The sequence below is a fragment of the Vigna unguiculata genome, chromosome 1 (genome assembly GCF_037176805.1).
Source record: "Vigna unguiculata cultivar grain cowpea cultivar isolate G323 ecotype 2 chromosome 1, ASM3717680v1, whole genome shotgun sequence".
Taxonomy (NCBI): domain Eukaryota; kingdom Viridiplantae; phylum Streptophyta; class Magnoliopsida; order Fabales; family Fabaceae; genus Vigna; species Vigna unguiculata.
Genome location: NC_140792.1, coordinates 41001773 through 41017617, shown reverse-complemented (window position 1 = coordinate 41017617; position 15845 = coordinate 41001773). Strand labels below are relative to the sequence as shown.

At 32.1% G+C, this 15845-nt stretch overlaps 3 protein-coding genes across 4 annotated transcripts; 2 read left to right on the top strand and 1 right to left on the bottom strand.

Moving 5' to 3' along the window:
* The first annotated feature begins 293 nt into the window (after nt 1-293).
* TTG2 (WRKY family transcription factor family protein) lies at nt 294-6382 on the top strand. 2 transcript variants are annotated; one of them, XM_028062701.2, is made up of 7 exons: nt 294-657; nt 745-844; nt 4275-4534; nt 4611-4724; nt 4818-5542; nt 5700-5858; nt 5954-6382. In XM_028062701.2, the coding sequence occupies exons 3-7, from the start codon at nt 4313-4315 to the stop codon at nt 6138-6140; spliced, it is 1407 nt and encodes a 468-aa protein (XP_027918502.1). In that variant the 5' UTR covers nt 294-657; nt 745-844; nt 4275-4312; the 3' UTR covers nt 6141-6382. The 2 variants fall into 2 exon arrangements, with proteins under 2 accessions (XP_027918502.1, XP_027918510.1); XM_028062709.2 differs by having other exon boundaries at nt 295-657; nt 4821-5542.
* Nucleotides 6383-8846: 2464 nt separating this feature from the next.
* On the top strand, nt 8847-11955 carry CDL1 (Protein kinase superfamily protein). The gene is made up of 5 exons (XM_028084343.2): nt 8847-9618; nt 10091-10281; nt 10441-10630; nt 10710-11101; nt 11396-11955. The coding sequence occupies exons 1-5, from the start codon at nt 9519-9521 to the stop codon at nt 11660-11662; spliced, it is 1140 nt and encodes a 379-aa protein (XP_027940144.1). The 5' UTR covers nt 8847-9518; the 3' UTR covers nt 11663-11955.
* Nucleotides 11956-13153: 1198 nt separating this feature from the next.
* GSTL3 (Glutathione S-transferase family protein) lies at nt 13154-15742 on the bottom strand. The gene is made up of 10 exons (XM_028058404.2): nt 15535-15742; nt 15343-15417; nt 15200-15260; nt 14714-14800; nt 14530-14628; nt 14342-14444; nt 14178-14254; nt 13871-13978; nt 13530-13610; nt 13154-13416 (listed from the first exon to the last, which is right to left on the bottom strand). The coding sequence occupies exons 1-10, from the start codon at nt 15543-15545 to the stop codon at nt 13405-13407; spliced, it is 714 nt and encodes a 237-aa protein (XP_027914205.1). The 5' UTR covers nt 15546-15742; the 3' UTR covers nt 13154-13404.
* Between the last annotated feature and the right edge of the window lie 103 nt (nt 15743-15845).

The following is a 15845-nucleotide window of genomic DNA, read 5'->3' as shown; positions in this document are numbered from 1 at the left end:
CTTCCGTGCAAAGTGTCTGTAACGGTAACAGTATGAGTTGAAGAGTTGAACTACTCAGTGTGGGATCTAATCTCATATCTGTAACAGTTTCTTTGACTCTTCTTTCTTTGTTTTTTTTTTTTTTTTGTCTTTATCTGTTTGTTACCAATTTACCATTAACCCGCGTAGCGAATGGTCAAAGAGGGACACTGAGACAGTTAGTTGTCCGTACAACGTTGGAGGTTGGCTTCCACTGCCAACCACCAATCCCAAGATTCATATTTCCGCAATGAACATAACACAAACATATGGCATGCAAATGCAATGTAAACTATACTCACTTTTTTTTTTCTTCTTTACAACCAAAACTATACTTTTAAACATTCACTGTTAAGAACCACACAACACAACATGTGTGGTTAATTTTTGAAAAGGGTGTATTTCATTACATACATAGCAGTTAGGTTCTGAATTTTATTTTCAAATCAAAAACCACTCCCTCCTCTCTCCCTCTCTCCCTCTCGCTCTGTGCTCCTGCTTTCTGTGTGCATTATTCATGCATCAGAACTGTTGAGATTTCAGAACAAGATCCGCAGAAGAAGCTGTTTCAAGGTCCTTACTTTTCCTGGTTTATTGCTTGATCTAGAGAAGAAAATCTTGGCTGTGAAACAAACCCAGGTTTCGTATTTTTGTTTTTTGTTGAACTCATGATATTTTCATTTTGTATTAGGCTTGTTTTGTTGTAATATTATGAGTCTTATGCAGGAAAGGTTAAACTCAGGTTTTTATACATAAAGCTGGAAATGAAAATTGAGCCAAAATAATCCTCATCCTTTTATGGCATGCTGCTTTTTCTCACTTTCTGGTTAGTTTTCTACTCTTTTCTTCTTTGTTTTCTAGTGATACCACTAAACCCCTTAACACAAACACAAAGGAATGAAAAGAAAGGATACAAACAAGAAGGAAGATACAATCAGTTTCTTTGTTTTTTTTTCTTTCCTTTTGAAATCTTAGGCAAAACTTGGCATAAACTAACCATGATTTGGGACTTTTCAAAAGTCATTCTTTACATTAAAAACGCAGAGTATATAAAATTCTACAAGATCTGGTTTTCTCAGATTTTTCTGGGTTTCATAGATCAAGATATTACATGACTGATTTACACAGACTCCTCTTACTATATATGTTATACACATATTCAGTTTTTATTTTTTTTTCATTAGACAGTGAAAAATTACATACCTTTTTGCTTTTATTTATCATATACTGTTAATTTTTATCAACTTTTTAAAATTTAAAAAATTCAATACATAAAGATTGATTGAAATTAGTGTTACTTTATCCTCCTTCTGCACAGGCGTGAAACTTTTAGGTGAAAACGAAACGAAAATGGAGTCTGGAAAAGTTGAAAAGCTCTCGCTTAAAATCGAAAAAAGAGAAACACTTTCGCTCTTTTTGTTTGTTCAAGATGGAAGAAAATAGATAAATAAAATTATATTTTGGAAAGTCACTTTAATTTTTCTTTAACTAAATCAAAGATAGTATATTCTTACAGGTAATGTTTCCCTTTTCTAAAAATCTACGAAAGTGCATGTGTCTCAGTTTCTTTCTCTCTTTTATCATGTCATTGTTTTCTCTGTATAGAAATAGAGGGAAGCTTTTAACATGTTCGGAAAGGTGTAAAGCTAGTAAATTTTTGTTGACACACATTAGCACATGGCTATCTCATAGAGATAAAGCTATGAAGATTTGAGTTTTTGTGAGTTTCGAAAATGGAGATTTATGACCGACAAGGACTTGACAAATAAGTGAAATGCCAACACTGTCAGTGAAAACATCTTTCATACAATACATTTTAAAAGTGTTAAAAGGAATTAGGGATGCTTATAGTAAAAAAGAAATTTCAAGCTTTTTAGTTAAAATTCATATTTGATACAAAAGGAGTATTTTTAACATGTACTTGTAGTTTTAATAGTCTTTTTTATTTTATTAATATATATATATATATATATATATATTTAATTTTATCCCATTAGTTTTAATATTATCAATTTGATTTCACTTTAACAAAAATTGTCAATGTAGTCAACTTCATCAAACCAATGCTAATAATGTTACAATAATAACATGGAATATGAGAAAGGAATAACACGCTGTGAAAGTTAACTTACTAATGAATCAACACGGGACATATTTATTATTGCAAATTTGATGGAAGAAATTATATTGATTAGTTTTTAAAAGAAAATAGGAAAGAAAACCCTACTAAACCATCGTTGTAAGTAATAAGTGTCTGTATTGTAATTATTTCTTAATGAATGCATATGAATATACTACTATCATGCTCACGAATATCCCTTAAGTGTTTTTAGTAACTTTTTTAAAATTATTTGATAAAATAAAGTTAATGATAAAAAAGATTAACAATTGAAAAGTATTTAAAGTTATATATTAAAAAGATTAAATGTAAGTAACTTTATATACATGACGTAACTTATTCAAATATTTTTAGAAAATATTAATTTTATTTGAACTTGTGTTGCAATTTTTGTTTTAATTAAACTTTTATTTGATTTTTCTTTAAGATTTTTTTTAATAATTTTATTAAAAATTTATAAAAGTTACTTATAGGTATTCAGTAAATTGTTGAATATAAAAGAAGCCACAAATATTTTTTAAATAAGTAACCAACAAAATGATAGAATTTTTACAAAACAAATTACAAATAACTAATTAATATATATATATATATATATATATATATATATATATATATATATATATATATATATATTACTTAAAATATAAGAGAGCAACCTTTTTATTATCACAATAAATTATATCACATCATAATCAATTTAGAACACTACGATTAATTATGGGTCACAATTCATTATAAGTGTACTTCTCTAATCTCTTTTACTTTTTATTCTAATAATAATAATAAAAAAAAAAATCATTAAAATATAATATTAATAAATAAATTATTAATAATAAATAGTTATTTTTTTTAATTATTCCTTTCTAAGTTAAAAGAATAATCTTTCATTCATTCCTTTCTAAGTTAAAAGAAATAAAGGGAAGTTAAAATCCTTTATTTCTTTCTCTGTACCGAACTCATCATAGATCTTCCTTTCAAAATTTTAAACTCTTACGAAAGAACAAAGTTTGATAGACACTTTTCTTTTAAAATATATTCATTTGACACTTTTTTTAATAATATAATAATAGATATTATATTTTTAAATTAAAAAATAGTATAAATATAATTAAAATATCATTACTTTTCGATGTCAAATTAATGAAATTATGTCTTTTCTTATCTCAAGTATCACCACCCCTTTCAGATTCCGAAGTATCACCTTTCTAGTCTTTCACTAAAAAAGGGCAGTAGAGGCTCTGTTCCTATTTAATAAGTTCGAACAAATGCAAAAACAAAAGAAAAAAATTGTTTATTTTGCTAAACAACATAAAAGAATTAAAAAAAATTACTGTAAGACTCGTGAATTTTACTTTCTCTCTAATTTGAAAAGAAAAGGAGAGGGCAACGAATAGAAAAAACTATTCTGATTTGTATATATTAAGAGAAAAATAAATCATAATTTTTCTTTTCATTTCGTTTCTTATATTATTAAATATAAAAAATATCTTATTATTTATTTATTCTTTCTTTACTCTCCTCCTTGGACCAAACAAAAACATGTGAGTTGTTGTAATGAAAAAGAGGTAAAATAATAAGTAAATGGTGTATGTGTAAATTTTTCTGCATATGATACTACATTGCTCATCTATATTTCAATGGTTGAGGAGTTAAAATAAAAATAAGACCTAGCTTGAAGCAAAAAACAATACAGATAAACTACAGGACTTGCATGAATCTTAATTTATTTTATACATAATTTTAAAATTTATATTTTTAGTTTATGCACAATTTCATTTTGAAAAAACTGATTTATTTATTTATTTTCACCGACACGAGAACGATCGATTATAAATGCATGGGCATTCCCGTGACGAATACAGAAAACGTGGTCCAATTTGATGAAATTGACTCGATTCCTCTAAATGTAACTTTTTCATTTCTTGGTGGAACCCATTGTCACTGTTCTAAAAGTATAAATCTTTGTTTTGGTTGGTGGGAAGATAGTTTTGGCTTTTCTTCTATATAGTCTTCAACGTTTTCCTTTTCTTTGTTACGTGAAACTAATAATTTCAAACAAAGTTTGTTTCTGAAGAAATTGCTGCTAACTCAGTTGTGGAAACAAGGGTGATGATTTTGTTTTTCTTGCAAACAGAAACACACGTAAAGTGAACAAGAGAGACACAATTGAAGATGGATATTAAGGAAGCAGAAAGGGTGGTGATTGCAAAACCTGTTGCTTCAAGACCTACTTGTTCTACTTTCAAATCTTTCTCAGAGCTCTTAGCTGGTGCAATCAATGTTTCTCCTGATATTGCATCTTCTCAAGCTACAGTTTCTGCCATTAGACCCAAGACTGTGAGGTTCAAGCCTGCAGCATTGAATCACCCCCATGCAGGGTTTGATTCTTCTCAGGTGAACTTTTGTTTCACTTGGAAAAACTCTCTTCTTCCTAGCTGCTTCCAACATAACTGCTGTTTAACAATTTCAGGCTGATACTTTTGGAGCTGACAAGATTCCAAAACTCGACAACAATCAGTCCCTCATATACAAACCAACGGCAAAACTTGTGTCAAAGACAACCGTGTCTCTTTTGGCAAATATGGTTAGTAATATATACATGGTGTGTTTTAACTTTAAGGGTTAATTCTGATGATTAATTTTTGTATAAAATTGTCACCTTTCTCTCATTTTGGAGAAGGGAAATTGCAGCACTGGTCAGCAGCAAACACGGCAATTGATGGAGGCCAATTTTCAACATTCGATCAATGAAAAGTTTAGAAGCAACATGAGTTCACATCTTGATCAGAGTATTGCCCCGCATGCAGAAATAAACGAGATCAGTGAAGCTACTAAGATGGTGCAGCAGAACACAGAGGAAGACCAGAAGACTTTAACATCCTCAGCGAATTGTGATCGACCTTCTTATGATGGATACAACTGGAGAAAATATGGTCAGAAGCAAGTGAAAGGGAGTGAGTACCCGAGAAGTTATTACAAGTGCACACATCCTAATTGTCCAGTGAAGAAGAAGGTTGAAAGATCATTTGATGGGCAGATTGCAGAAATTGTTTACAAAGGTGAACACAACCATTCGAAGCCACAGCTTCCTAAACGAAACACTGCAACAGGGACACAAGGTTCGGGGGTATTGTCTGATGGAATGGTTCAAGATATGTGGAGTAATAGTCTGAGCGAGAGGAATGAAGGCAATGAAAGTAGAGTTGAGAACACAGGAGGAGGATTGTCTGTGCTTTCAGATTATTATGTCAAAGTTCCACAGCTTAATGATTCTGGTCTGAATATTGGTGCAACTAATGCTGGTGGAGGAAGCACAGAAAACTCCTGTGGTCTAAGTGGGGAATGTGAGGAAGGAAGCAAGGGGTTTGAGGCACAGGAAGATGAACCCAGAAGTAAAAGAAGGTTAAATTCTTTTCCTAAATTTGTAATTCAACCATAGTCTGCAATAACATGTCAGATAAATCGTTATGTTATTATACGAGAATTCCACACAACATGTGTGCAATGAATCAATGCATGAAAGCATACTTGATATGTAATATATGAAATCATTGTTCAGGAAAAATGAGAATCTATCTAATGAAGTAGCACTATCAGAGGAAGGTTTAGTAGAGCCGCGGATTGTGATGCAAAGTTTCACTGATTCTGAAATACTTGGAGATGGATTTCGCTGGAGGAAATACGGGCAGAAGGTGGTGAAGGGCAATCCATATCCGAGGTTTATTATTATACTTGTCTCATGTTCTTGTGCAAATTACTTCTGATTAATTCATAATGTTTTCTTAGAACATGTCAAATGATTTTGTTCTGCAGAAGCTACTATAGATGTACTAATGTAAAGTGCAACGTTCGCAAACACGTGGAGAGAGCAATAGATGACCCGAGATCATTTGTGACCACATATGAAGGAAAACACAATCATGAAATGCCTCTGAAGAACACAGGAAATGTGGCCTCTGAAAGAGACTCACAGGCTTCTCTTTGTAAAGATAAAGCATGATTGATAGACACTTCAATTAGTTAACAAGTATGACTCAGTGACAGTGCCACAGGCATATCAGAAATAATTGAGAGAATTCGTTACTGTTATATCCTAAAGTATGATCACAATAATTGAAGTTGATAAGAAAGACCGAGATATTGACAATTTCAAATGCAATACCTACTGAGACAAAGATGGTGCTGGTAATTTGTATTATATACAGTACTAGCTATGGAGATAAATTTGTTTCTTATGTAATAGTTTAGGTGATACTTTCTTGTTCAATACATGTTAATAGTCATCACCTATACGTATGAAAGAAGTAAAATGACAGTTTCATATTGTTCCCAAAGAAAAAATCCACTTGACAAACCATGGTTCATAAGAATGAGTTACTGAATAGAGCTCGATGAGAACAATTAAAGTCGTGCTTCAGTCAAATGGTCTTAACTTTTTTTCACTTAAATAGTTTGGATTATTGATGTGATTTTGATTAATTACCATTACTTCCATAAAGAATACGCATGAAAATAGAACAGAGGTGACAAATGGATGAAGAATATGTTTCGATAACAAGTTTAATTTGTCGTCATCACAGCAGAAAAATTATTTTCATGAAGCACTTTATAAACACTATATATACTATTGAATAGAAGTCTCACATTTGATAAAATAAACAAAGTTAAACACTATATAAGAATAAAAACTCGTAATACCATTGTTTTAAAATTTTGGATAAAAGTAGTGTCAAATCTATTAAATGTGTAAAACCAATATCATATATATAAAATCATAATTTCTCAAATCATAATTTCACAATGATTATAAACAAACCATGTGAAATATAAATCCAACAATAGTATCAAAGTTGATGATTCGGAGTGACTACATAATCGTACCCAAAAAGAGGTTACCATACCTTACCACTTTGAATTATAAAATAGACAAAATTAAATACTATATAAAAATAAATATTCATAACATTAACTATTATTATCGTATTACAAAAAGGACTATGATAAAATATCATAATAATAAAAGTGACAAGTTAAGAAAGACTTTTTGTTTATGAAAAAAGAAGAAAAAACTTCTGCATACAAAGCACCTGAATGATTTATGACTTTTGCTTATCAGTAAAAAAGAAGAATCTTTTTATATTTATAAAGCATATATGATAATACTAATTACAACTTCACAAGGTTGATAAATAACAAACAAGTATACGTTCAAAACTTTTATCATCATATCTTAGTTTAGTTTGATTTCTATAAAAATAGATTTAAGTTTGCTGGGATAAGAAAAAAAAACAATTTTTTGAGAACATGTACATAAGAAATAACACCCAATTAGTTGACATTGTTGGATAAAATTAATTCATCTGCACACGAAATGTTGGACAAGATTTTGACATATGATATTATATGATCGGAAAGCTTGAATGAAAAGGTTTTGATGCATTTTCATCAAAAAAGTGTTTCTCATAGTTATTATGTGTACAAATATGTTTGTTTTCAAGCCATATTAATGTTCTTTCTCTCGAGGAACCAACTATTTCCATCTCTAGAAAACACATTGTCCTCATCTAAATTAAATATTGCTATAATTTAGAACTAAACTCCTAAAATGGCAATTGCTACAACCATGATCCACCAAAGCAAAATAAAAAAATAAATGCAAAACAATAACTTATACCCACTCAATGATAAAACTAAAGAAGTAATAACTTATTATTATTATAATAATAATATTATAAAATAATAAACTAATAATAATAAAAACAACTACATAAGAATGATAAAATAAATTTTGATTCATAAATTAATCCGACTAGTCAAAATTTAGCGAGTTAGATTGTAGTTTTTAATTTACTTTGACTCAGTTCAACCTGAAGGAAAAAATCCTCAGTTCTAGTGTCATACAAAACTTGGTCAAGAGTCTTCTTCTCCTCTTAGGACCAAATTTCTGAACGAGAAAAATAAATTCATAAGTTAAAATTAACTAATACATACATTAAATAATAAAAACATAAAAGAAAAATTACAAAAGTTTTAGTAAAACTTATAAATTTCTATTTTATTTTATGAATTAAAAAAGTTTGTCAAAACGTATATTCCTAGAGCTACTTATACAAGCCAGCCAAGAAATACAAGATATACAATTAACCAGAAATATTTAAAAATAAATAATTGTGATTTTTTGTTATTTTTTACATAAATAGTTGCATATGTATATATGATGATTGCATTGCAAAAACAGATGGCACTCTCATAGAGAGGGTTTGCTACCAGCTGTCTCCGTGTAATAGATTTTTTATTTTTTTTTAAGCAGCAAGTCTCTATCAATATTTTCATTATTTTCTTACGGGAATTAAATGTGGCAGTAACTATCCCACGCTATTTTTTCCGTGAATGGAATGAATGTGAAACAAGAAGAATAAAGTAGAAAAAAAAAATGATTGGCATAGAAGTAATGAGAATTATGAAGCAAAGCAAGGTGAGAGAGGAGAAAAAGAAGAATCCAGGCTTGGCCTAGTCTCTTAATTTTCCTTTTGAACATGGTTTGAAAAGGGAAAAAAGGGTATTTGGTAAAAGAAAATGTTGTTTCCCTCCAATGAATTACTTCCATTATTGAGCAAAAGGGATATAGAATGAAAGAAAAGAAAGAAGCTAAATTTAGGTGATGGCATGAACCCCATTTTGTAATAATTATAGGAATGTCTTTAATTAAGGTCTACAGCTGTTAGCACTTGTTGAGTTGTGTGTGCCAAAGTTGAACTGTGAGGGCGGCCAAAATTATGATCATTGAGTTAGACTTAAACTGCATCACATGTTCAAATTAAATGGGCATTATTGCTTTTTTCATTGAAATGGTAAGTAGGAATTGTTCCAACAAAAGCACAAAGCATCTAATTTTATAGATTCTTGTTGTAGATCTTAAGCAGTGTGTGGAGAGCATGACATGCTATCACACAAATTAACTTAATATCAAACCAATTATTTTATGTTTAGACAAAAAGGGGAAACATATATAATTTTTTTTTTATGTGAGATTGGTTTTGGAGTTGATTTTGGAGGTGATCCAGTGAGGCGCATTTGAACCAATCATGGTGTTTTTCCGACCAAAAGAGAAGGCAATGAATAAATTAATGAGCTCAAACTAAAACACTAGGGAAATATAAAAACAGAAAAATATAGAACGCGAGACACAGACACATGATAAAAGTAAACATAGAGAGAGAAAGAACAGAGGCTGTTTTCTAAGTTGTTTTTGTTGCAGTTGGCTGCCCGAGAACCGTGTGTTTGTGTGTGTCGGGTCGGGTCGGGTCCTGAGAGAGTGATTTGCGGTTTCTTTTTTCTTTCTGATCACCGTGCTGCGTCCATTGAAGAGGAAACAAACATGGGTTGGATTCCCTGTTCTGGGTATTCAGGCACTAAGAACAAGATTGAGAAGATGGAAGTTCAGGACAGTCTCGTTGGTCAGATCAAAGCCACCCCAGGTACTTTTCTTGTCTATATTGGAAAAAAAGAGGGAGAAAATTGAAGTATGATAGTGAGACCCTGTTGGGGACAATTGTTCTTTCACTTAATTAAGGTAGTTTCTTGCACAAATTTATCTCTTGTTTTACTTGGGGTTATCAAAAAATAAAATTGGAGCGCGTTTTATGTGTTTGGTACACCCGATTGGTGTTCTTGATGTGTGGAGTTTATGGATATAGGTAGCTGGGATTTGACGTGGTCAATGATTGCAATCTTTTTCTATTTAATAGCAAAACAAATGATTTTGAGGGTGGGAGGGGTGGAAGCTGCAAACGTACGATCTAGTAATATGTTGTTTTCAGTTATATATCCTAACCATTTTGATCTGTGTTGAGTCGTTTAAGAATGTTTTTTCTTACTGTCTTGGATACATTAACTCTGCTGCAGCTTGTGCTTCTCCCCTTGAATATTTTTCTTGACACTTGAATGCAGGAAAGTTGAAGAGGAATACATCCACAAATTCAAAAGATACATCTAAAAATGGAAACCCTGACCACATTGCAGCACAGACATTCTCATTCCGCGAGTTGGCATCTGCAACTAGAAATTTTAGAGCTGAATGTCTCTTGGGAGAGGGAGGGTTTGGTAGAGTGTATAAAGGGCGTTTGGAAAGTATTAATCAGGTGAATCTGTTTTCTGTTTGTTTATGAAAAATAGGAGTGGTTCTTCCTTATGTCATTGTTCTTCATCGCCACAACAATAGGTTCATTTTGCTGACATGAAACTCTGCATACATCTTGTGTAGCAGTTTTTAACAAGCTTCATCCTTTATTTGAATATAGGTTGTTGCCATCAAGCAACTTGACCGAAATGGGCTCCAAGGAAATAGGGAATTCCTTGTTGAAGTGCTGATGTTAAGTCTGCTTCATCATCCAAACCTTGTGAACCTTATTGGTTATTGTGCTGATGGAGATCAAAGGCTTCTAGTTTATGAATATATGCCGTTAGGATCCTTGGAAGATCACTTGCATGGTATTTGTATTGTTTCCCCATTTCGTTAATTTTAACATCATCTTCATGTTGTTATTGATGATATATGTTTGATTTGCAGACATTCCTCTCGGGAAGAAACGACTAGAGTGGAACACGCGAATGAGAATCGCTGCTGGTGCAGCCAAGGGATTGGAATATCTACACGACAAGGCTAATCCTCCTGTCATCTACCGTGATTTAAAGTGCTCAAACATTTTGCTTGGTGAAGGGTATCACCCAAAGTTATCTGATTTTGGTTTGGCTAAGCTTGGCCCAGTTGGGGAGAACACTCATGTATCAACAAGAGTTATGGGGACCTATGGATATTGTGCTCCAGAATATGCCATGACTGGTCAACTCACTCTCAAATCAGATGTTTATAGCTTTGGTGTAGTTCTTCTGGAAATAATCACCGGAAGGAAAGCAATTGACAATTCAAAATCTGCAGGAGAGCAGAATCTTGTTGCATGGGTAAGACACTCATACAGTTATCCTACAACGTCCAATAGTTCTACAGTTCAAATACTCTTTTCTCTTTCCACTGTCTGAAGTGTCTTTTAAGGACAAAATTGTGACGGAGCATATCTCAGATGATGTTTGTTTTAAAATTGTGAAGCTTTTTAGTTGCATATCTCAGATACTCTTTAACTGTTTTTTGCACATCTCCATAGTGGTGAAATTAGAATCTTTCATAACATGGGTTGGTCCTTGGTCCTTAATTATTTGAGTGATAACTTTGGATGGACTATTGTGGTTTAACTGCAGGCTAGACCCTTGTTTAGGGATAGAAGAAAGTTTTCTCAAATGGCTGATCCAACACTCCAAGGTCAATACCCTCCAAGAGGACTATACCAGGCCCTTGCTGTTGCAGCAATGTGTGTTCAGGAGCAGGCTAACATGCGTCCAGTTATAGCAGATGTTGTAACAGCTTTGTCTTACCTTGCTTCACAAAAATATGATCCTAATACACACACAGTCCAAAACTCACGCCTTGCTCCTGCTACTCCTCCTAGAACCAGGAGGGGGCTATGATATGCAGCTCAATGCTTGGTGGATACAACAAAATCTGGAGAAAAATTCAAGTATATTATTTAATGGGCTTCTCAACTATAAGGTATAGGTTTATAGATGTTAATATCAGTTGTCCTTGGGGGTGTTCTTTCAGTTCATAGTACAGTTCCAAAAAAAGAACAAAATTCTGGGATTCTGTTCTGGTTTCTGTATTCAAAACTGCTTCCATTTATTATGTCTGGAGCTAAGATAGTTGCTCCACCCTTTTCCTCTTGTCCAAAATTTTATTTCAGAGCAAATTGCTGGATTCATAATTCCTGTGCCTTTTATCTTGACAACTTTCCTGACTTTACTTCTTATGCTGGTCTTGTTGTACAGTTTATTAAACTGTGGTAATATCTATCTATATATATATATATATATATATATATATATATATATATATATAAATTCAATCAGAACCATGTTAATGGGAGTTGCATTTTGCATTTTTCAGTTGCGTAATTGAACATTAAATATCTTTTTCGTAGCCCAATTTGAACCGAGCTGAATCCTTGCAACTGACATCCTCAATCATTTTTTCATTATTAAAAGGATGAAACTTAAAGGGAGTAGGGAGAAGCATGAGAGAGTTATAAAGAAATAAGGAGAAAAGAACAAATGTGATAAGTGACATCATGAGTTAAGAAAAATGTAAGAAATTGTGATGAAAAAGAAAACACCGGTATGTTAGTAGTTTTTCATTTTTAAATGTGGTTATTTTAGTGCTTTTGATTTTGTTTCTTTCTTTGTCAAATCAAATATTATGTGAACAATTGAGATAATTTAAAAAAATACTGAAAATCGTTACAACTTTGGGAAGGGAAGAGAGGATGGATGTTTTACATTTAAATAAAGATACGCATGGTTTATCTTGTTCATAATTTACTTCTCAAACATATACTGCCAATTTCATAATAAAATATATAAAGAAATAGATGAAACAATATCATAAACTGAAGATTTAAGCTTACTACATAAATTATGAATAGCTAAACAAAATATAACAGATGAAAAAATTAAAGAACCAATCTACTTGACAGAGTATGTGCAAATAAAAATGCAAATTTGTCAACTACATTTCCATACAACGTGCATGAAAAAGTTCTCAGGCTAACCATAACTTTAAATTAAATAATGGTAACAAATAGTAGAAATTAAACTTCATATTTATTTAAGCATAGATGACGTATTGTAACTTTCAAATTATACTTAAAATACTTTCGTTCTTTTACATGAAGTATTAATTATCATAATTTATCATGAAACTATTATTATTATTATTATTTCCGTTCTAATTTCCATTAGTTCACCACACTGCTCTTTCTGTATCTTTTTTCATATTTGTATTTTAGATTTAGATGGGAAGTTTATATATATATATATATATATATATATATATATATATATATATATATATATATATATTACTTCAAATAAATCTGCATGATGACAGAATTCACCATCAGGAAGAGTATAAAAAAGACAATTAATTTATTATGATATTACATATCCAAACATAATAATCATAGGATAATTCCATGCCAAGCTGGAACATATAATTCATCTAAACCTTGAAATCAAATTATTTGCAGCAACACTAGCAGCCAAACCAAAGCTTGCCTATTATAGCTTATTCTCGATTCTAGCAAACAAAAGAAGCGTCCCGTACACACATAATACTTTATTGCCAATAATCTACATCTTAGAGGACGCCCCGGCTTTTACTGTTGAGCCTGCAAGACACAACAGGTAGAAGTTCAACACAGTAGCAAATAGAATAGGAAGAATTGCAGAAATTATGCCAAAAACTCAATCTGGAGAGGAGTGTGAATGTTGTTTACAGTACCAAAAAACGTTTCTTGAAAAGATCAACAATATCCTTAGGATCACCTCTTGTTTGTGTATACCCATTAATCTTGTTCACTTCCTGCAAAAGAAACATTTTCACAAATGAATATATCTTCTGTAACCAGTAAGTTTTGAAGCAGTTGGTCTTGAGGCTCCCTTGTTAAAGACATGAAAAGATCAGGACCATTCTGTTTCCACTTGTTACAAAGCATAGAAGTTCTCTTGAAGCTCAGATTGTTGATTATGATAGGAAACAATCCATTAACATAAAAAGAATATAAAGCGGTACATATTCTTTGGAACTGGCAAATAATTTGCATAGAATTGTTTCTTTTGTACCTCAATCCATGCTGCAAGTTTAGGTCTTCCTTCAGTTATATCATGTTTGAACACCTCCAAAAAGACGAGCTGGAATCTTTCAACAAATGGAACATAGGCAATATCCACCTGATCATCACAAGCATTTATAGGTCATATGGGAGAATATAGTCTTAGGCCATATCATTTATCTTATACTTTAATTACACTTGAGCCTTGACTACTTTTAATACCATCACATCATTAAGTTTTTGGCCAGAATTTCTTGCAGGAGGAGAGGTCAGTCAATTGAAAAGGAACATTTTCAAGACTATTGATTTCAACTTACCCAGCTAAATTGACCAAGAAAGAATGGCCCATCATCAAATTTTCCAAGAGAATTCTCCAAGTAATCAAAAGCAGGACCTGATTAAAATCCCCGATTCTGAAAATTAATTTCACAGGGATCCAAACAACACTTTCCTCTGTTTGTAAAACCAAAACCGTACTTACTGGCTTGTTGTATTGGATCTCCTTTCAATGCAGAATACAGCTCTTTGGTGAAAGTATCAACATAAGAAATCAATTGCTCACCAAATTCTTTCTTGGCAGGATCCTGGGAAAAACAATGTATTCTCAAGACAACTCCACGCTAAACGATAAACAGAAATGTAAAGTGAGAAAGAATATACAGTTCTTACACTGGGAACCAGAGATGGACCTTCGAAGTTGTCATCTATGTATTTGACCAAATCCAGACTCTCTCCCAAGACCTTCCCATTGTGCTCCAATGATGGCACCTATAACAGGAAAAAAAATCACAATTGAACACCCAATCATAGACTAATAATTTTTCCTCATTCAATAAGCAAGTTAAACAAACACCTTGTTTTCTGGGTAGACTTTCTCCTTATACCAGGCAGGCCTGTTTTGAAGATCAATAGGAACCAGTTCAATCTTGTCCTGTAGTCCCTGCATGAGTAAACCCAAATGAATCACCAATCATGAAAGAAAACGACTTATGGCTCACAGAATACCATGAATTAAAGAGTAAATTTAAAATTGATCCTCTAAATAGCACCAAAAGTTGAATAAGACAATCCCAGTGGCCAAATTAATATCTGAAACATCAGAATATTAGTTCTACCTCTCTCGATGTTTAATCATTTAAGCAAGATGAAGGCGGTGGTAGTTTGTATTTTGTTATTTTTGCCATCTTCATTTTTTATTATGTATGACATTTTATAGAAAGGACAAATGAAGGTATTCACTTGTAAATTAAATAACAAAGATAATAGCAGTAGTAGATTAATTAAAACGAAGGTGAATACTGAATAGATCATTTCAAAAAGTGGAAAAGTAGAGGGGGACCTTGTAGTTCCGAGCGATCCAAGCACGCTGCGCATAGGGACAAATATAACTGATATACAACCTATGACAAAATTCAAAACAAATATTAAAAAACTATAGTGATCGGCACAAAAATAAGGAAGAAGAATAAGAATAAGAAGAACCTGGTGGTTCCGTCGAAAAGTGGAGGTGGCTCGGAGGTGGAAGTTAGGGGTGGAATACGAGGTTCTTGCACGCCGCTGAATGACGAAGAAGAGTAACAGTTAGCGAAGAGGAACCGTTTTCAAATTAAAAGTAAGAGCAGATCATAATTCATGAATAAATCTCATGCGATGGAGAATGATGAAATGACTTACGCAGTTGCCATGGATGTTTGTTTGCGAAGTTTGGGCAAAGAAAGAAAGAAAAAATGTGTACAGAATGGCGTCCAGGTTCAGTTGGAGTGCGTTTGCCTTTTATAGGACCCCATCAAGTCAAGGAATCGGTAGCAGTCATCAATGTTTTGTTTCTCCACTACTGTATCTGTCACTCCCAGCTTCCAGAAAACTCTAACACCATTGAATTAAAATTAAAAAAATTATGAATTCTCTTACTACATCATTATCATATAATTTTTTTTTTTAATTTATATATTCAAACATGAATAAGGAGTGAGATTCTCCTATTC